The sequence below is a fragment of the Salminus brasiliensis genome, chromosome 17, assembly GCF_030463535.1.
Source record: "Salminus brasiliensis chromosome 17, fSalBra1.hap2, whole genome shotgun sequence".
Classification (NCBI taxonomy): domain Eukaryota; kingdom Metazoa; phylum Chordata; class Actinopteri; order Characiformes; family Bryconidae; genus Salminus; species Salminus brasiliensis.
Window position 1 is genome coordinate 642,436 of NC_132894.1, and position 19,525 is coordinate 661,960.

General features: G+C 43.3%; 4 protein-coding genes across 9 annotated transcripts; 2 read left to right on the forward strand and 2 right to left on the reverse strand.

Annotated features, from left to right (window-relative positions):
- The first annotated feature begins 4,060 nt into the window (after positions 1–4,060).
- On the forward strand, positions 4,061–8,556 carry tmem221 (transmembrane protein 221). Its single transcript, XM_072660554.1, has 3 exons — positions 4,061–4,659; positions 6,008–6,093; positions 7,073–8,556. Exons 1-3 carry the CDS (start codon positions 4,199–4,201, stop codon positions 7,573–7,575), a joined length of 1,050 nt encoding a protein of 349 aa, XP_072516655.1. The 5' UTR covers positions 4,061–4,198; the 3' UTR covers positions 7,576–8,556.
- Positions 6,119–10,687, reverse strand: borcs8 (BLOC-1 related complex subunit 8). Of its 3 annotated transcripts, XM_072660560.1 has the most exons (6): positions 10,499–10,686; positions 10,225–10,337; positions 8,851–8,915; positions 8,663–8,770; positions 8,202–8,287; positions 6,119–6,573 (listed from the first exon to the last, which is right to left on the reverse strand). In XM_072660560.1, the coding sequence occupies exons 1-5, from the start codon at positions 10,533–10,535 to the stop codon at positions 8,224–8,226; spliced, it is 387 nt and encodes a 128-aa protein (XP_072516661.1). In that variant the 5' UTR covers positions 10,536–10,686; the 3' UTR covers positions 6,119–6,573; positions 8,202–8,223. The 3 variants fall into 3 exon arrangements, with proteins under 3 accessions (XP_072516661.1, XP_072516663.1, XP_072516662.1); XM_072660562.1 differs by lacking the exon at positions 8,202–8,287; XM_072660561.1 differs by lacking the exon at positions 6,119–6,573 and having other exon boundaries at positions 8,201–8,287; positions 10,499–10,687.
- Positions 10,248–13,933, forward strand: rfxank (regulatory factor X-associated ankyrin-containing protein). Of its 3 annotated transcripts, none has more exons than XM_072660557.1 (8): positions 10,248–10,348; positions 11,101–11,221; positions 12,402–12,467; positions 12,568–12,668; positions 12,742–12,867; positions 12,959–13,025; positions 13,123–13,203; positions 13,789–13,933. In XM_072660557.1, the coding sequence occupies exons 2-8, from the start codon at positions 11,119–11,121 to the stop codon at positions 13,833–13,835; spliced, it is 591 nt and encodes a 196-aa protein (XP_072516658.1). In that variant the 5' UTR covers positions 10,248–10,348; positions 11,101–11,118; the 3' UTR covers positions 13,836–13,933. The 3 variants fall into 3 exon arrangements, with proteins under 3 accessions (XP_072516658.1, XP_072516656.1, XP_072516657.1); XM_072660555.1 differs by lacking the exon at positions 10,248–10,348 and adding an exon at positions 10,685–11,008; XM_072660556.1 differs by lacking the exon at positions 10,248–10,348 and adding an exon at positions 10,685–10,984.
- Positions 13,934–13,950: 17 nt separating this feature from the next.
- nr2c2ap (nuclear receptor 2C2-associated protein) lies at positions 13,951–17,539 on the reverse strand. 2 transcript variants are annotated; one of them, XM_072660559.1, is made up of 5 exons: positions 17,488–17,539; positions 17,295–17,385; positions 16,966–17,071; positions 15,458–15,519; positions 13,951–14,275 (listed from the first exon to the last, which is right to left on the reverse strand). In XM_072660559.1, the coding sequence occupies exons 1-5, from the start codon at positions 17,523–17,525 to the stop codon at positions 14,231–14,233; spliced, it is 342 nt and encodes a 113-aa protein (XP_072516660.1). In that variant the 5' UTR covers positions 17,526–17,539; the 3' UTR covers positions 13,951–14,230. The 2 variants fall into 2 exon arrangements, with proteins under 2 accessions (XP_072516660.1, XP_072516659.1); XM_072660558.1 differs by having other exon boundaries at positions 13,951–14,270; positions 15,451–15,519.
- Between the last annotated feature and the right edge of the window lie 1,986 nt (positions 17,540–19,525).

The window sequence follows — 19,525 nt, forward strand, 5'->3', positions numbered from 1 at the left end:
CAGCACACTACAGAACATCAGCACACTACAGAACATCAGCACACATCAGCACACTGCAGAACATCAGCACACATCAGCACACTACAGAACATCAGCACACTGCAGAACATCAGCACACTACAGAACATCAGCACACATCAGCACACTGCAGAACATCAGCACACATCAGCACACTGCAGAACATCAGCACACATCAGCACACTGCAGAACATCAGCACACATCAGCACACTGCAGAACATCAGCACACATCAGCACACTGCAGAACATCAGCACACTACAGAACATCAGCACACTACAGAACATCAGCACACATCAGCACACTGCAGAACATCAGCACACATCAGCACACTACAGAACATCAGCACACTGCAGAACATCAGCACACTACAGAACATCAGCACACATCAGCACACTGCAGAACATCAGCACACATCAGCACACTGCAGAACATCAGCACACTACAGAACATCAGCACACTGCAGAACATCAGCACACATCAGCACACTACAGAACATCAGCACACATCAGCACACTGCAGAACATCAGCACACTGCAGAACATCAGCACACATCAGCACACTGCAGAACATCAGCACACTGCAGAACATCAGCACACATCAGCACACTACAGAACATCAGCACACATCAGCACACTGCAGAACATCAGCACACATCAGCACACTGCAGAACATCAGCACACTGCAGAACATCAGCACACATCAGCACACTACAGAACATCAGCACACATCAGCACACTGCAGAACATCAGCACACATCAGCACACTGCAGAACATCAGCACACATCAGCACACTGCAGAACATCAGCACACATCAGCACACTGCAGAACATCAGCACACTACAGAACATCAGCACACTACAGAACATCAGCACACATCAGCACACTGCAGAACATCAGCACACATCAGCACACTACAGAACATCAGCACACATCAGCACACTGCAGAACATCAGCACACATCAGCACACTGCAGAACATCAGCACACTGCAGAACATCAGCACACATCAGCACACTGCAGAACATCAGCACACTACAGAACATCAGCACACATCAGCACACTACAGAACATCAGCACACATCAGCACACTGCAGAACATCAGCACACTACAGAACATCAGCACACATCAGCACACTGCAGAACATCAGCACACATCAGCACACTACAGAACATCAGCACACATCAGCACACTGCAGAACATCAGCACACATCAGCACACTACAGAACATCAGCACACTACAGAACATCAGCACACATCAGCACACTGCAGAACATCAGCACACATCAGCACACTGCAGAACATCAGCACACTACAGAACATCAGCACACTACAGAACATCAGCACACTGCAGAACATCAGCACACTACAGCCTTATCTTCGGGCCACTCAGAGGACTTCAGCTCAGGCTGTTAATTTCAGCAGTCAAGAACAGCCTGGTTTTTAGCCCTGAACACATACCCTGAGTGTCTCAGGTCACTGGCCTGCTGTGAGAGTGATGTGCCATTACCATGGTGTGAAGATCTGAAGCATTTTAGCTAGATGTTAATTACTTTAGTTATTGTTAGCTAGATGTTACCTATTTTAGCTGGTGTTAGCTAGATGTTACCTATTTTAGCTGGTGTTAGCTAGATGTTAACTACTGTAGTGGAGCATCAGCCAAATGTTAACTACTCTAGCTGATGTTATCTAAATGTCACACTACAAGTTAACTACCCTGGTTGAGGTTAGCTAGATGTTAACCACTCTAGCTAATGTTAGCTGGATATTAACTTTTTTAGCTAGATGTTAATTACTCTAGTTATTGTTAGCTAGATGTTACCTATTTTAGCTGGTGTTAGCTAGATGTTACCTATTTTAGCTGGTGTTAGCTAGATGTTAACTACTGTAGTGGAGCGTCAGCCAAATGTTAACTACTCTAGCTGATGTTATCTAAATGTGAACTGCATGGTAACTACCCTGGTTGAGGTCATCTTGGCTCAGGAACAGTGAAAACACATTTCTCGGGTAATCAGAGCGTATACTGTGAGGAAAACGCTTTGTAGAAGTTGACGGGTAAAGGGAAACACAGAATTAGTGTGGGTTCTTGGTAAGATGTGTGTTTTCACTGGTTAAAACATGTTTGGTTGATATATTGGCTGACCTGCCGGGGGGAGAAACCTTTCAAACTGATGAAATGATATAAAATGATATGATGTGATGAAATTAAGTCTTTCAAAAAAAAAAAAAAAGAAAAAAAAAAAGAAATGAGAAGCAAGTTGTCCAAATACCTGTAGAAAAATGGCTGTGATGCTGTGATTGTACACGGGTCACCCTCACATTTAGCTGCACATTTATTCTGCACTTTAACCTCATAGTGAAAGTTTCAATGTGTGGTAAAGCAGAGAGCAATTATTTATGCAATGCTCTGTATGAACTTCAATCTCATTGTGATGATCTGAGAGTGTGCATGATTGCATACTGCCTTTATTTATCTCTGCACAAAGAAAATACAGTTAGTCAAGGCCTCACGTCGAGTGAAGGAACCTTTGGAAAGCGTACATTAGACCGCTTTTTTCTTTTCCTGAAACTTCTCACTTCTGCTTTTGACAACATCAGTGGCTTCGATGTTTTTAGCATGTGGTGGGCCCTGTTGAATTCAGAAATAGCTCCCCTGGTCAGCGTGCATATGTTCGAGCGATTCTTCGCTGTGTATACTTTTTTTTAGTAATCAGGCCTATCTCGCCTTGAACAATGCACACGCAGATCTTGAGTTCCCACCGTCGAGTCGAAGCATTAAAACCCACCTGCTGCCTGACTCTGCAGGCTAAAGTTACTGGAAATAATGAGCACTTTGTTTCCTAAACTTTATGCATGGCCTGCTTACATACGGCACAATACCACATTATATATGGGCCAAGAGGTTTAGGGAGAAGGTGTCTACTAAAACATCTCTGGAACGTCTGCACCCACTCTGATAGAGTTACTTGGTAAAACTGCAAAAAAACAAAACAAAACAAAACTGTAGGAACAACTAATTTAAGAAAACACCCTAATAATAATTTCTCAAATATTGGCAGAATTAATCGCTGAACTCCACTGAAGACCAAAATGGCATTTATTTATTTGCAACCTGTTTTTTTTTTTTTTCAAATTTAAATTCTACATATCTCATATCAATAAAATAAGACAAATCAGTCCAAAAGTTGAACCAGCACAACAGTGTGAAATTAAACCAAAAAAGAGGAATTATGAGGCAACAATAAATCATAGCTATTATTTTTAGAAAGCTCTCAAAAAATGCAAAAGCCCAAATCCAGTTTTGTATACAGCCCTGACTTCCTCTGATCATTTACTGGTATTCTGAATGGCCTATACAAACCTATACTGTACATGACCTCAGAGTATACTTTAATAATATTCTCAAATGTAATGCCAAAAGGTAAATACCCGAATTAGAATTATGATGCAAACAAAATAATTTAGAGTGGATTTGGTGTGAAGCTCCAACATCACTGAAAGCTATTATATTTAACTGACTATTAATATTTTACTTGGTGTCTGAGACATAATTTTACGTAATTTTAACAGTTAAGAGATGCAGATAAGTCATTTTAAGAACTTAAAAATAATAATAATAAATTAAAATGAATCCAATTAAATAAAATAATAGCCGTGTTGAAGATACCCTTACACCTGGTTACTGTCTTCACTGTTGTACAGAACTCCAGATCAGGTCTCTACAGCTGAGCAAACCACTCTGGACGGATGACCACTGAAAGTTCCCCTGTAATGTGCTGCTGAACACTGGGGTAATAAGAGTGGGGTAGTGCTCTTCCTAACATTCAGTTCAATGTTTCACTTCACAGCTTTTATTATATTATAATCATTCCTATAATCATTCCTGACTCCTTTTTTCCTTTTTTTTTTAATTACCCGTTCCACCTTAAATGCCACAGCCGCTGCGTTCTGACGCCTCTTCAGCCACCCTGAACGGTCCATTGCATTTAAGGTGGAATGAAAAAGTTGGAATAAAAAGTTGGCAAACTTGAGATTTATGGGAAGTTCTGCACCTGCTCCTGCCAAGTGCTGTGTAGTGGAGGGTGTTGGTGCTGTTTAAAGTCGTGTAAGCTTCAAGTCAGCAGGAAAGTTCGTTGTTTTGCTCTGCTTTAATCTGGGGATTGTAAATCAGTCTGCATCACATGTTCAGGCTGAGCTGCACCCGAGAGCCCGACGGAGAGCAGGGGACAACCAATGCAACAACCCGGGGGCGAAGCGCCGTGAGCCCGGCAGTCTGGAGCTGCTGTAGCGGAAGGGCTGCGTGCTGCCCTGCGTCTGCGAGAGGAGCCCACAGGGGTGGCAGGGACCCTGATTTCCGCACCGCCATGTCTTACAGCCAGCGTGCTTTGGTGGTTCTGGCGCTGCTGGGCGTCCTGTCCGCGGTCATGTCCGTCCTGTCCGTCTTCCTCATCTTCCAGCTCCAGGCTCGCCAGGGGAAGGACTCTCCATCCGTCGTGTCGAGCGAGGTCTCCGCCGTTTTAATGCCGGTCTCGGTCGTACTGTCAGCCCTGTCTCTCACTCTCAACTCCAGCTCCGTTATCGTGTGTCTGCTGCACAGCTATTTATCCACCGAGATCTGCCGAGGAGGAGAAGACACGCAGAGGTAGCTACAGCAAACACCTTCACACCCTCCAGACCAGCTCCACCACCACCACCACCACCACTGAAGTGTAGTATTAGGACTGGGAGTGTTAGCAAAGTACCCAGCAGTCCCAGTGTAGCTCCTAACACCTGTGGCCTTTGGTCCACCCAACCCGGTCAGTCCAACTGGATGACCTCCACACATCTCCAGACATCTAATCAGGTCTGTCACAACCTGGCTCCAGTGGCACCTGTGCAGAGGTGGGATTTCTCATCAGGTCTTGAAGGTGATGTGTTGGTATCAGGACACATAGGCAAGAGTAAGAATCTGTGACACACTGACGAGAACCAAACTGTGATGTTCTAGAGGACTGGGTCTGAACATCTTCTAAACATCAGGCAGGACTGGTGGGGGGTTCTTGGTGTGCAGTGGTGGTTGGTGTGGCGCAACAGATAACACCACTACCTGCCACGGAGTTACAACACCATGTGGGAGACCGGGGTTCGATTCCTGGTCTGGGTGACTGTGCTTCTCTACACCAATAAGAGTCCTTGGGCAAGACTCCTAACACTGCATTGGCCCCCCTCTGTGATATGAATAACCTTGTATGTCACTCTGGATAAGAGCGTCTGCTAAATGCCATAAATGTAAATGTAAATGGTGGTCAGTACCTACCAAAAGTGCTCAAAGGGAGGACAGTCAGAAGCACAATCGGTGCCCAAGACCCACTTCACAAGTTACTGGATCTGCTGCTAATGTTAGTCTTGGTGCCAGATACCACAGGTGGTTTTAATGTTATGGATAAACAATGTAAATTGGGCAGCTGTGTTGTCCATCACCAAGGGTTCGTCTTGCCCTTTTGTGCGTTAACAACTTAAAATTCAACATTTTATGAGACCTATGGTCACACTGACTGTACACTGAATTACCGGGCAACTCTCAATAAGTCTTCTAATAATGACCGCCTATAAACCTAACCACTGCACGATGTAGAAACTAGTGTAACGTCTACGCATGTTGATAGCCTTAATGCTAATATTAGTAAACCATATAGCAGCAGTGCAATTTTCAGATACACTCTGGACACTTAAGATGCACTCCGCCTTGTATATGGCCTTATATCATTTGCATGATGTCATAGTGGGTGTTCCTCAGAGCGTTATGCTTATTAACCGAATAATTGTATGTGTGTGTGAGGATTTCTTCATTTTTAAATAGCCTCCACTTGCTTTAAAGGTTCTAGAAAGTAATGGATTTCTACAGTATTGTTTAAACACCTTTTTGGGGTTCAAGCCAGATTATTCCACCCATTCTTATTCTTTGTCTGCCAGCAAACTGGAATTGACCTCATATGTCTCCTCTCATTCAGGGCTGACTGGTTTCTATTGGACAGCAGGGCCGTCCGGCATGTCGCCATCGGCTTGTTCTGCCTTGGGATCTCCGTTTATCTGGGTGGTGAGTGACATCAGAGAGCAGTATCAACAGTTTTAACGTCACTTTAATAAAATAAAAATTACAGTCATTCTCTCATTAATGACATGATTGCACATATAACCAAATCCATTTTAAATTAGTAAAAAAAAAAAAAAACATATTTCCGAATAAAAGATTAGGTAAAATGATGGGTTCATAATGCTAGTATTACATTACAGTATTTCAGTACTCTGTGGAAGTATTTATATTCAGCTGAGAACAATCCTTTCCTTCACACCTCTGATGAAATACTGTAAGTGAGGACGTGGCATAGCACTCGCATTCATTCAGTCCAGTGCGGCGTGCCAGAGGCCTGAAACTCAAGAGGAACCGCTCTCTCAAGGTGGAGCGAGGTTTACTTCTGGCACAAGTCCATTCATTAGGGCTGAAACTGCACTTCAGATACCAGAACTCTGCTTCTCACCACCGTCCCTCAGTATACCTGGATCCACAGCTCTTTTCCTGTAGAAAATATACATAAACAAAGCTGTCAGGTGGGGATTGGGGAGGAATCCTATTCACAAGCAGGGCTTCTCAGTTAATCAGTCCACAGTAAATCTGGTAAGTAGAGCTAAAGGAGAGCGGAGAGTTCTACTACGACCTTTACTTTAGACTTAACAGTGCTCTAGACTGTTAAACTGTGTTCGCCACAAAGCGAAGACCAGGAAACAAACAGGAATCTGTGCTATGCTGAAAGCTAATACTAGCCAGCGCTTGCTTTTACCATCTCTTGGTTAAACTGTTGCTGGATCTGTAAACCAGCCAATGCAAGTAGAGCTTCTCATATAACAGGGTGGTAAATAGGCTTGTTAAAGTCACACACTTCCTGTTAACACATCAAACAACAACTTTAACTTTTTATTTGCACATTTAAATGGAACCATTCTATTCCCATCATTCAGAACAATGCAAAATGTTTCACAGCCTTTGGTATTGATCAGCTTCCCTCTCTGCTTCACAGCTATGGGCATTTACATGCTGCTGGTCTTTGAGATCGAGACAGGAATAGCCAGCGCGTGTGTCCTCTCCTCTGGTGTACTTGTACTGCTGGTCATAGTGGCTCACTCGCTCTTCCGAGCCGCTCGCACAGCCAGACGCTTCCGCAACCAGCACGTCAACACCGTGTACCAGAACGACCCTGAGAGCAGCCCTGCCGTTCACACCTCAGAGCTCAACTTCAGAGAGAAGCCCAGGAGGCAGCTCAGTCAAGCCAGCATACACCGCCAGTACCCCTACACACCCTCCACTGAGCCCAAACAACAGTACTCGCCGTCTAGCGGCCCGCACAGCTACTCCACTGACAGAGAGGCCTATAACGCCAGCGGTAGCGGCCGGATGCACAGGACCCTGTCTGCCGAGTCTGGCCTGCTCCAGGCTCAGACCAAGCCCTGGAACGGCGTCAACAACGAGATGAGAACTGTGCTGGCTCGCAAAGCCACCAGCAAAGACTCCACACTAGTGTGAACGCCTTCCATTACTGGCAGCACACCAGGTTCTAATAAACTGTACAGCACACTACTCATTCCATACAGTACTAAGAGCTGTACTAAGATACACTGCCCTCTAACACTCCTAATGACACTGAATTCAACACACTAAACTTTCTAGGACTGGGACACTAAGGGTGGCCTGAGTAGTCATTCAGATTCTTTCAAAGCATAAAAACACTTAATAAAAGTAAAACTAAACACATAAAACCAGGTTTATTACACAATTATAATATTACTATTGTAATTATTCTGTTAACATAATATAATAATGATACTTGTAATAAAGGTTATAGACCATTTTCTCTCTCAATCTCTAGATCCACTGTTTGACTGTCATCACAAATGTATTACATACATTTTATAGATTAGCAATCTATATCATTTGGAAATGTATTGTCTTTTCCATCCATTGAAATTAAATGCTAATCACATACAAGCATATATAACCACAAATACGAATCTGAGCTTTAATATAAATATGATGGTACGGTTTATAAATCATAACCTAATTGATCATAAACCTAAAACAGAATGGATGTGTAAAGCATATGTGAAATCAAACCACCAAACCAGTATCACGCCTTTGGAAGCACTACTAACCTTAGCAATAGATTTCCATAGGTCAAGATGAAGTGGAAGAAGCATGTGTTGGTGGGTCATTGTGATTAGGTGCAGGCTTCACATCACTAAAGCAGCATGCATTGATCAAAAAAGAAAATTAAGCAAATCTAAACATTTAACTGGGATAAAACACAAAAAGGAAAACTTAAAAGGGTAAAGCAAAATCAATTAAGTGTGTAACAGAATGTGACTGTGTGAAATACACGCTGTACAACATCAGCAAATAATATTAAAATCATGTAAATAATCATTTATCAAAACATTCAGCAAACCAAAACAGCTGTAATGATGTGACGTGTCTTTTGATGGACAAAACCAAGCAAACATTAGAACCTGATCATGAAACATGAGCTTACTGATGGTGGGAGGTAAGAGTGAAAAGGTGTGACCGTCAGTCTGACCAGCCACCATTTGTGAGCTACCGTGAGTATAGGAGGTACCTGCGTCCTTGAGCACTGCTGATCTGTTCCTTCATGCTGATCGCTTGCTTTAGCAGTCCATCAATGTTTTTAAAGTAGAGGCTGCTGTTGGTCATGCTTTTCACAGCACTGGAAATATAAAGGGTGGGTCACACCTCACAATGCAATGTTTATACAGCTGTGTGATTCACAGATCATTAAAGTATTACCTGCATGCATACTCCACAGTATATATTGCCCCCTGGCTCTGCTCCTCCCAGCTCTGCATGTCAGTCTATAGAAAGAAACATTAACAGTTAAGTTTGCTTCAAAATGTGCAATAAATAAGCTAAGGATTATGATATATATATATATATATATATATATATATATATATATATATATATATATATATATATATATATATATATGATGAAATTGGCAAACCTAAACACTGCATACAGGTGACTATTCCCGTGCAAGTTTTAGTCTCCCTGTGAAAATCAGAGTGAAGAGCAGCTGATCTGCTCAGTCAGTGTTTATCTCCTTACTAAATCACTGATATCAGAATAAACACTAATAATAACACTCCTACAGAAAGTGGTGGAGGTTCTCCATCACTGTGTTCATCATTAGAACATCTCCAAAGTTCTCCTCTCTCATGGAGTCTAGTATTATTTAGAGTTCTCCTCAGATCAACACCTGGTTTGGTGGTAAATCAGGGCTTAATGATGGTAAATCAGGTGAGCTGCTGCTGCTGCTGCTGCTGCTGCTGATGGAGTTGAACACATCCTCCACGCTGTGCTGGCTGGACTGGGGGGCGTCCAGGAGAACCCTGGAGGAACCGAGCTCTGTTCTTCAGACTAGCTCACCGACAAGATCTCACTACTTTCTTTCTTCAGAATGAGAAGCTCTTGTTTCTCCTTTTTACTGGATTTATGTTCAGCTGCTTTATCTGTTCTGAGGAGATCTGGAGCTTCTACAGTAGAACTGATTAAATAATATAATCAGGAGACTAAAGCATCTGCACATTTACATTTAAGACATTTAGCAGACGCTCTTCCCCAGAGCTGTTTACTCTTGAACACCCTTCGCTAGTTTATATCAACTAGGATCCAAAGGATCCCTCTAATCTTAGACACTACTAAATACAGAAGTCAGTATGGAGACACAGTCCTCCACACTACACTTCATCCGAGCACTCTTAGAGGAGATGGGTCTTCAGTCGGCGAACACACAATATGTGCACAGTTCAGGATCAGAAGGTAAGCAGGTACACATTTAAATAAAACTACAGATTGGAATGAGGAGCGTGCAGGCGTTTCCAATAAAGTGTCTGATTGTGATGATTTATTAATTTTTGGGTGTTTCAAACATTTAGCTCATTTATTTCTAACCAGAAAGTATAAACAGCAATCAGAGTCAAACACTACAGTCATAAACTGCATATTTAAATAACAGGTGATTCCATTACATAACAATAAGCTGAAATGACATTGTTTTTAGAGCCTAAAATGACTGAAAATGTCTGATGTGGGGGTCTCAGGGGTTCCTCACAGGTCCTTTAGTGTGGAATACTAAACAGAGCTGAAGCTCGACCCCACCTTGTGCTGCACCAGCTCGGGCAGGGACCTCCGGACGTGCTCCTGCAGGCGGTACAGGGCTATTGAGGGCTCGTTCGCCAGCACATACATGCTCTCCGTGAACTTGTCCGTCACTGCAACCCAGGTAAACAAACACACCTGCTGATTCTGTGTGTGTGTGTGTGTGTGTGTGTGTGTGTGTGTGTGTGTGTAGGTGAACATCCACTCGAATCAGCGAACCGACTCACTATTCACATCACGCACCAAAGAACAACAGCAGTCTTTACCACGTTACCTCGTTTAACTTTCAGCTGCATCTCCTGGTCTTCCATCTGAACAGAAAGTAGCTTAATTAATTAGATTAATTTAAACGAGAAATGATCAAAAATACTGAACTACAGGCCGCACTGCGCTGCTGCTGCTGCTGCTGCTGTTAGCTAGCTAGCCTAGCTACTTGGTGTGCCTCTAAAATAGCGCCGGGTTAGTAGCTCGCTAACTCCGACCAGACCAAATAGTTCCTAGATGCGTTCAATACTTCAACGCTTTTAGAGAAACATCAAACTACAAACACGATCACAATCAAATCCCTCATATTTATCTTACTTTTAACCACAGAATAACACCACTGCGATACACCTGCTTCTTTAATCGCCAAAAGTCTGCGCACTTTGGAGCACTGCAGTCTGTTTAGTTTCACTTTGTTAGCAAACGAGTCAGGAAATGGAAACCCAGACAGAACTGGCTCAGTAAAGTCCCCGAGGCTCTGATCCAGGCTGGCACGGTGAGGATGTGCGGGTCGGTCTCTGTGAGTTTGGCTGTGTTTCACTGCTTTCTTCAGCTGCATGTTCAGGATCGGGTAGACTGGAGAATCTCCGTTTTTCTGTCTCTCTGAAACAGGAGTGATGATCAGTCGTGATGGAAAGTATGATGGGTGATGATGGTGCGATAAACCACAGCACCACCCTGACTAATAAACAGCGGGGGAACGAGGTCACAGTCCGGCCAGCCACTCTGGACAGTAAGTGCTTGTTGGCTTGAGACCCTGGCTGGAAACTCCACTTGGTCACTAAAGTGGTCTGTCTTACTTTAGTTTGGGTTTAAGCAGTGTTACACAGCCTATAACACCTTAATACACAGGTGGGAAGTGACTACTTACATTGACCCACTTACAACAACTTAACTGGTTATTGATCACAGGGTTGTGGGTTTAGTACCCAGGTTCACCAAGCTGCCACTGCTGGGCTCTTGAGCAAGGCCTTAACCCTTTTCTCTCTGCTCTGACCCTGACTGATATAAGTGAGCTCATTTTCTTGTACATTGCTCTGTACAGGATTCAGTGTTTGTATAATGCCAGTAAAGGGACTTTAAATTCAACCTTTATTGTCCACAGATTTTCCAGATTTCAGTGGCCGAATCTTCCGCTCTAACGTCTTGTGCAGGATGGTTTTAACTGCTCTGAAGATTCTTACACTCCAATTTCTTGTCAGTGGTGGTGAGAGCGAGAGGAACCAGAGGTTCAATTATAGCCGTTTTATTTACTCTCCAAAACCACCAGTGAACCTTTTTATATTTACCATTAATAATAGTAAAACAGTGGTAGGTCTGGGGAAAAAAGGTTTCGGTGAGGTTTTTTAGAGACATTAAGACCTTGAGACATCCCATCATTATTATGTAGAATCAAGCATTCTGAATTTTGAAGTTTGTTTGAATCTTAATGATTTTATTATGGGAACATTTTCCCTTTAAAATAAGTTTGAATTTGTTCAGTACTTTCAGATTATTATTAGTTCAACTCTATTTCTGTTCAGTTTTGTTGTGTTACATTGCAGATCACAACTGCACTGCTTTGTGATTGGTTACTCCACTCACTCTTGATGCTCGCCATTTATTTTAAATCAAAAGTATCTAAAAAGAGAAGAATAGAGCCTATCAACCTAAAGGTCCAACACTAAGAGATGCTGGATGTATTAATATGTTCCAGCACTTTAGTTTTCTGAGCTGTACTTCCACTCAAGCTACCTACCTTATCTACCCTCCTCTGTTAATTCAGATACTTGTACTTGGCCTGCGCTGACATTCATCAGAAATCCACCTCCTTCTTAGAGAGGTCATGCAGGCCCACCAGGATGACCCCTGAATTCAGCTGAATCATGCCTGATGTCTATCCTGTTTTAACTGTTTTTCCAAAACTTCATTAGATCTGTCCATTCATCAGCTCGCCGCTCACGGAGAAATCGCTCAAGTGAAGATGCACCTTGGCTCTGGTAAGGAGGCCTGCTGCAATGGTCAAAAAAAAACTGTATGGACAACCGGTACTGTAGTCCTGCATATATTTAAAGACTGGTCACATGGTTGTTCTGGCAGATTTGTCTCTACTGAACAGTCAGGACGAACGGGGCTTCACTCCACTGATGTGGGCAGCAGCATTTGGAGAGATCGAAATGGTCCAGTTTCTGCTTGAGAAGGTGAGAATAACCTTTGGCTGGATTTCTCCTGTGTTAGGTCTGGATGGGAAATCACGCCTTGTTTTTAATTCAGGGAGCTGATCCGAGAAGCTTCGCACGGGAACGAGAAAGCGCCTTGTCTTTAGCCAGTGCTTTGGGGTTCGCAGACATCGTCAACATTCTCTTAGAACATGAAGTTGATGTAGATTCCTACGACTGGGTGAGTGTTTACACTGCAGAACACATAGAGCACAGCACCGCAGTGCATCACTGCTGCCTCTCCAACCAACTTTATACTGTTTTTAACACAGAATGGAGGAACTCCTCTTCTGTATGCAGTACGTGGTAATCATATGAGGTGTGTGGAATCCCTCTTAGGTATGTTAGATTTGTAAATAACTAATAATTGTAATTTAAATAAATTATAATATACACACTAATGCCATGCATGAAACTGTCTGTGGTTATGACTTAGGTCATGGTGCTGATATCACATTCGAAGCAGACTCTGGATACAGTCCCATGGCCCTCGCTGTTGCTCTAGGCTACAAAAAAAGTAAGTATCTGTACAGTAAATACAGTAATGCAGCCTAATGTATGTGTACGAGTATGTAGACACCCGCTCAACACTATTAGCCAGGAGTTTGTCCCTCTATACTGCAATGATAGCCTCTACTCTTCTGGAAAGGTTTTACACTAGATGTTGTAACATTGCTGCAAGTAGGATTTGATTGCCTTCATCCCCAAGAGTGAGCGCATTAGTGAGATGAAGTTCTGATGTTGGATGATTAGTTCTGACACTCCAACTCATCCCAAAAGTACTGGATGGAGCTCCACCACCATCATTCCAGAGAACACAGTTCTTCCACTGCTCCACAGCTCCTCAATGCTGGGGGGCTTTATCCCCCTCTAGCCCACGCCTGGCATTAGGCACGGTGCCCCCAGGGGGTTCATGTGCTTACAGCTGCTCCAGAGCATCCTATTTTATTGGTCAGTGCTCTGTGCTCAGTGCTTTCTCTGAAGTGTGAACATCTGCACCAGAAATGGGATTTTAGAAGTAGAAGGGGTGTCTAGATACTTTTGGACATATAGTGCATGTGCATCTGCCTGACTGACTGAGAACCATATGTGCCGTTTTCAGTGCAAAAGCTACTGGAGGACCATATTCTGAAACTGTTGCGAAGCTGAAGCAGACGACTACACTGAACACTGTTCTTTCTTTTTACTTGTTGAATTTCTCTCCTTGTGTATTTTTTTTACCTTTCTAATAAAATAATAAACATGTACACTGGCTGAACTGAAATGATATTTGGCAAAAAAAGTTTAATTACTAGTAGAGTATTAATGCATAAATTTGACCATCAATAAAAATCAAAAACTGGAAAACAAAACAAAACAAAAAAACAGTCCATCTGCGCTCGACCTGTAGAGAGTCTGTCCATCAGGGTGAGCCGGACGCCCCATTTTTTCCGGTCCTTTCATTCGCTACCTTCTCCAGGCGTCATGAAGCTCGCTCTCCCAGGACATCTAAAGAGTAAACGATTATTCTTCCAAAAAAGTCAGTACTGTTTGTGAATACTATTTTAAGCCTGTCCACCAAGGGGGCATCCTGAATGGGAAAGCTGTGGGTGAGGAATTAAGGCCATAATAAAAGCATGGGAGGAGTGACAGACATGCACTTTCTGGCACAGAGCCAACACCATGCGAAACCAGACACAACTATATCACATTTCTGAGACCTGTGCGCTTCGAGATTTACAGGCTGATTATTTCCAGACAAAAGCCTTGGTTTCACCAACAGTATGCATGGGCTGGCACAAGTAGAACTGGGCACAAGAATGGGCATCAAGAATTTAATCATGCCCTCGCCAACATCCACTGTCACAGTGCCTAAAAGTTTGTGAATTCTCATCAGATCGAGTCCTAACAGAAGTTCAGGAGAAGCACTTCAGAGAAATGAGACAAAAATATTAGACTTTAGAATCAGATCTGTGAGCGGCAGAAGTGTGCGATCCTCTGCAGTCAGTATCTGGTTATCTGGTATCTCTGTACAGTAATATCGTAATAATGTTTCCGGTAGCTGCTGGTCAGTCCTGCACATCGGCAGAGAGGAATTTTAGTCCATTCCTCCGTTCAGAACAGCTTCAGCTCTGTTATGTTGGTGGGTTTCCTCCCATGAGCCAGTGCAACTGCTGTTTCAGGTCCTTCCTCAGCATTTCTACTGGATTAAGGTCAGGACTCTGACGCAGCCGTTCCAGAACATTAGCTTTATTCTTCTTCAATCGCTCTCTGGTAGAACCACTAGTGTGCTTGGGGCCGATGTCTTGCTGCCTGATCCACGTTCTCTTGTGATCCAGCTTATAGACAGCCGTCCTGGCATTATCCTTCAGAATTCATCGTTCCATCAGTGAGGACAAGCCTTTCTGGACCAGACGCAGCAAACCAGGCCCGAACTATGATACTACCCCCACCGTGTTTCACAGAAGAGAGGTCTTTAATGCCGGATTTTCCTGTTTTCTTCTCTCCAAACATAACGCTTCTCATTTAAACCAAAAATGAGTCTCCTCCGTGTATGTATATATATATATATATATATATACACACACACAAACACACACACACACACACACACACACATTACACACACACATTACACACACACACATATATACTGTATATAGTACATTCCATATGTTCTAATATATGACATATTTGAAATCATATCGGAATGGGAAGACGGCATTACACAACATATAAATACAGTTCTAGTGTACCTACAGGACGTGTACATTTTGAAAGGATATCTGTAGACTGTTGTCATCTTCTGGATAGACGTCCACAATGTGTTCAAGGTTCCCCTCTTTATTACAGCCTAGAACAGAAATAAGCATTGACACTGTTATTACAATGACTAACATTACACATAGAATACATGCCATGTACATCCAGAGCAGGGGCTTCAGCTCAGTCCAGAGACCAGAGGTAAATAGTAATTAGTTAGATTTGTTTAGATTTGTTTTTTGATTAAAATGACATGCTTATAAATAGGTTATATGTACTTAAGTACAATTTTGATGGGTTTGTTCTCATATTACTCATTAAGAAAAGAAAGAGGAAGGACTTGCTGTGAGCTGGAAATCACAACAGACTTCAAATCACAATATTTTCATTAATATTAAAGTGCTGGTTAATTAAATTCTGCCCTGTTGATTCTGGACTGCCTTAGTGTTGCACACATCCCAACTGTCTTCAGCTGCAGAGCTCAGCCTTGGCCCTCGACTACCACTGCCCTGCATTTCCTCTGCTGTAACTTACCTGGTTCGCCTCAGAGAACCAGGAGCAAGGGAACGTGGTACTCTAGGATTAGGACTGAGAATCACTGCCTCTAAGGTGACATGGTGGTTGATATTCATTTGAAATCATTTCTTTTCATAAAATATACTAAATAAAGGGAAATACTTTCTGGTATTGTAAGAAATGCAGTCGTGAAACACAGCGTACAGATTCTGAGCACAGCGCAGATATCAGCAGTGCTAAAAGAACGCTGACCAACTGCACGCTTCTTTACAGAAGAGTGTCATTTGACTTGACTTTGACTTGCTGTTTAATTGATTCAGTGAAGCAGATTATTAAAATCTGGAATATTAGCAGCGTTTAAAATCCAACACTGCTGCATGTTCTGGCTCCCTGTAATGGGCCACCCAGAGCCAGTTCCTGTTCTGTAATTTCTTTTTAAGACTGAATGGAGAATTTCTGATTTTGTCTGAGGACAGATGTGATGAGTTAAAGCTGATCACGTGTCACGTTAAAAGCTGAGGGTTCGGATCCCACAGGACTGTACCTGTGAAAAGGCTTAATATTGTGGTTTATATATACACATTTTTACATCATCGCCAACTTTTAATTAGGAGTCCACACTATAAAGGGTAAAGGTGCACGTATCTGTCACTGTACTGTGAAATGTGTCCTCCGCATTTGACCCATCTGTGGTAGTCAACACACACACACACACACACACACACACACACACACACACACACACACACACACACACCCAGAGCGGTGGGCAGCCAACTCCAGCTCCCAGGAAGCAGAGATGGTGAAAGGCCTTGCTCAAGGGTCCAAAAGTGGCAGCTTGCTGAGCCCGGGTATCGAACCCACAACCCTGTCATCAATAGCCTGGAGCTCTAACCGCTGAGCACCACTGCCCCAAAATGTATAAAAACAGCCACGATTTCAGCTCAGGGGCTCGGAGGAATCAGTGCTATTTGGACTGAAGCACCGGGATGGTCAGATTATCAGAGATTTAGACAGGAACCTTCTAACTTGCACGATTTCCCTGAAAATCCTCCCTGGAACTGCAGCCTGAGCTGGGACACCTTCACCGGCTCTGGGAACTCCAGGAACACCCACTGCTGATCGCCCTGTGGAGTGACAGCAAAGCCAGCTCAGCTTCTAACTGACCAGTTTTGATTAAACAAACTAAAACATGACCATTATTACTATAAAAATGTATTCAGTACAACTCAGAACATCATTTCCACTTTAACTATCATTACTCCCATTAAACAGGACCTGGCAGAAGCCACACAGTCTAGACCCAGCACGAGCCCTCCTTCAGAAAGGGTCCAGTAATGTTGGTCTTACCTGGTCAGAGTTCCAGCAGGTCTCCTCATTGGAATCAAACATGAAGTTTTTCCCGAACTGTTTAACATCTCTGTTCAGCACAGAGCTCACCCTGCACACACACACACACACAGCAGCTACAGCAGCACACACACACCCAGCACACTGTGTGCAATATGGAACTGGTCATCAATAAAACACGTTTTCAGCTCACCTGCTCCGAGTCTTACAGCAAATAAGAGAGGCAGCCATGCTCACGGTCACCTTTCAACTGTGGGCAGAGTGAGGCACGCCGTGCTTCTGCTGTTTACGACAGTAAGGGCATCGTGCAGTTTGTACCAGTGGCCGGCAGATGGCAGCATCGCCTCTCACAGAACAGGGCTCTGCATTAGCAGCTGGACCTCACTGCTGTGGGGGTCACTTCTATAAAGATCTACTTTTTAATAAAGTGTCTCCATTTCTGAGACGTTTACTTTATCTTCTACGACTGTAGTGTAAAGTATCCAGAGTTTTACTCCAATACTTTCTGAATGTCGCCCTCCTGCTGGGAAAAAACCCGGCCCGGTCAGCTGAAGATGTTTGACCCGCTCAGCTCTTGACCAGAAAATGATTTGTTTCTGTTTCAGTTTGATGGTTCAGCTGGTCGATGAACATGACCAAGCTAGACAAGCATGGCCTGCATGATCACACTGGTTGACCTGTATGACCTGCTTGGTCTATCTGGTCATGATGGCGATGTAGAGAGCAAAGCTAGTTAAGCAGCACGGTCTGTGTGTATTACAGTGGTGCACGGTTGTAGTTACAGTAGGTACACGGCAAAATCCCCAGTGTTGAATAACCACCCACACTTACAATGCTGCATTACCACCTACAGCCCTGGATTATCTCTTCTATTGTTCATTTGTGTCCAGCAGGACTTAAAGGAACACTGTAGGTGTTTAGTTTAACGGGAATTTACTGTGTATAAAACCACGATGCGCTCTAGTTATGGTTTGCATTGCTTTGCATGCTGTGATGCTCTTTTTATTCTTGTTATTATAGCTCTGCCCTCTTTCTGAGATATCGGTACTGTTTCGACTCCAGAGGTGTCAGTCTGATTCGGGCTTGTACGCAGCTTTTTGCAACAGATGTTTTTTTTCCCATAGAAATGCTGGATGGGCAGAATTGGTGCACCCTTCTTATGTCCTGATGATGCTCATATATCAGAAACACACAGTGAACCATCTAGCAACGCCAAAGCAACCACCTAGTAACCACCTAGCAAAACCATAACAACCACCTTGCAATAACAAGAAAACGCATGAGGTGTGTCCCAATTGTGTACTAATTACTAATACTAACTAGTATTTGAGTATGTAGTATGGATAAAAGTGTTAAAGTTGAGTTACTCAGATATCCAGGATGCAGACTCAGAACCAGTCGGTTCAAGTGTAGTTATGATGGACACTTTTATCCCACAATTCAATGCGGAACTGGAAGGAGGGAGCTACCCATTTCTGGAACAATTAATAGGAAAATGATGATGCTAACGGCAGGAGAACTTGCAGAGCTATGTTGTCATAGCAACGCTTCATCACTTCCTGTTAGTACAGAACAGGTTACATCAATACTGTGTGCACTGTCCTGCCAAACCCACACTGTTCAGATCAGTATACAGTCTATACCCTGTAGTGTTAGTGTGTAGTATGCAGTTGGGATGCAGAAATACTTTCACACTAGTGACCTGGCAGCAAACACCTAGCAAACACTTAGCAACACCATAGCAACCACCTATCAAACATCTAGTTCCACCCTATACATCCCATAGCAACAGCCTAGCGACAGCCTGCAAGAGGGAACCAAATAAACGGGGCAGTGATTCAATGTTTTCTTCAGGAATAAAACTGCAGCCTCTCATCAAACCCGTTCACTTTCTAAATCAGCAGTTTAACTCGTTTCATTCCAGTGGTAAAGGATCTGTCCTGCTTCCAGCAGCCAAACCAGATCTAAAATCCTCAGAGCTCCTATTGTTTCCTGACCCTCACGCGACTGGAATCGTGCGGGTGCTTTATAAACCAGGTTCTCAGTCGTCATGAAGGCAGCGTAAGAGGCCGGCTGCTGCAGTGACTGCAGAAGTGGTGGATTTTAAAAACAAGCTCAGAAGGGGGGGGTGTGGGGGGTAAATGTGTGAATTTAGGCTCCAGTGGGGAAAACATCAGCCATTCTTAAATGAATCGTCATCAGGGAGCCTGAATATTTGGGCCTTGTAGTTC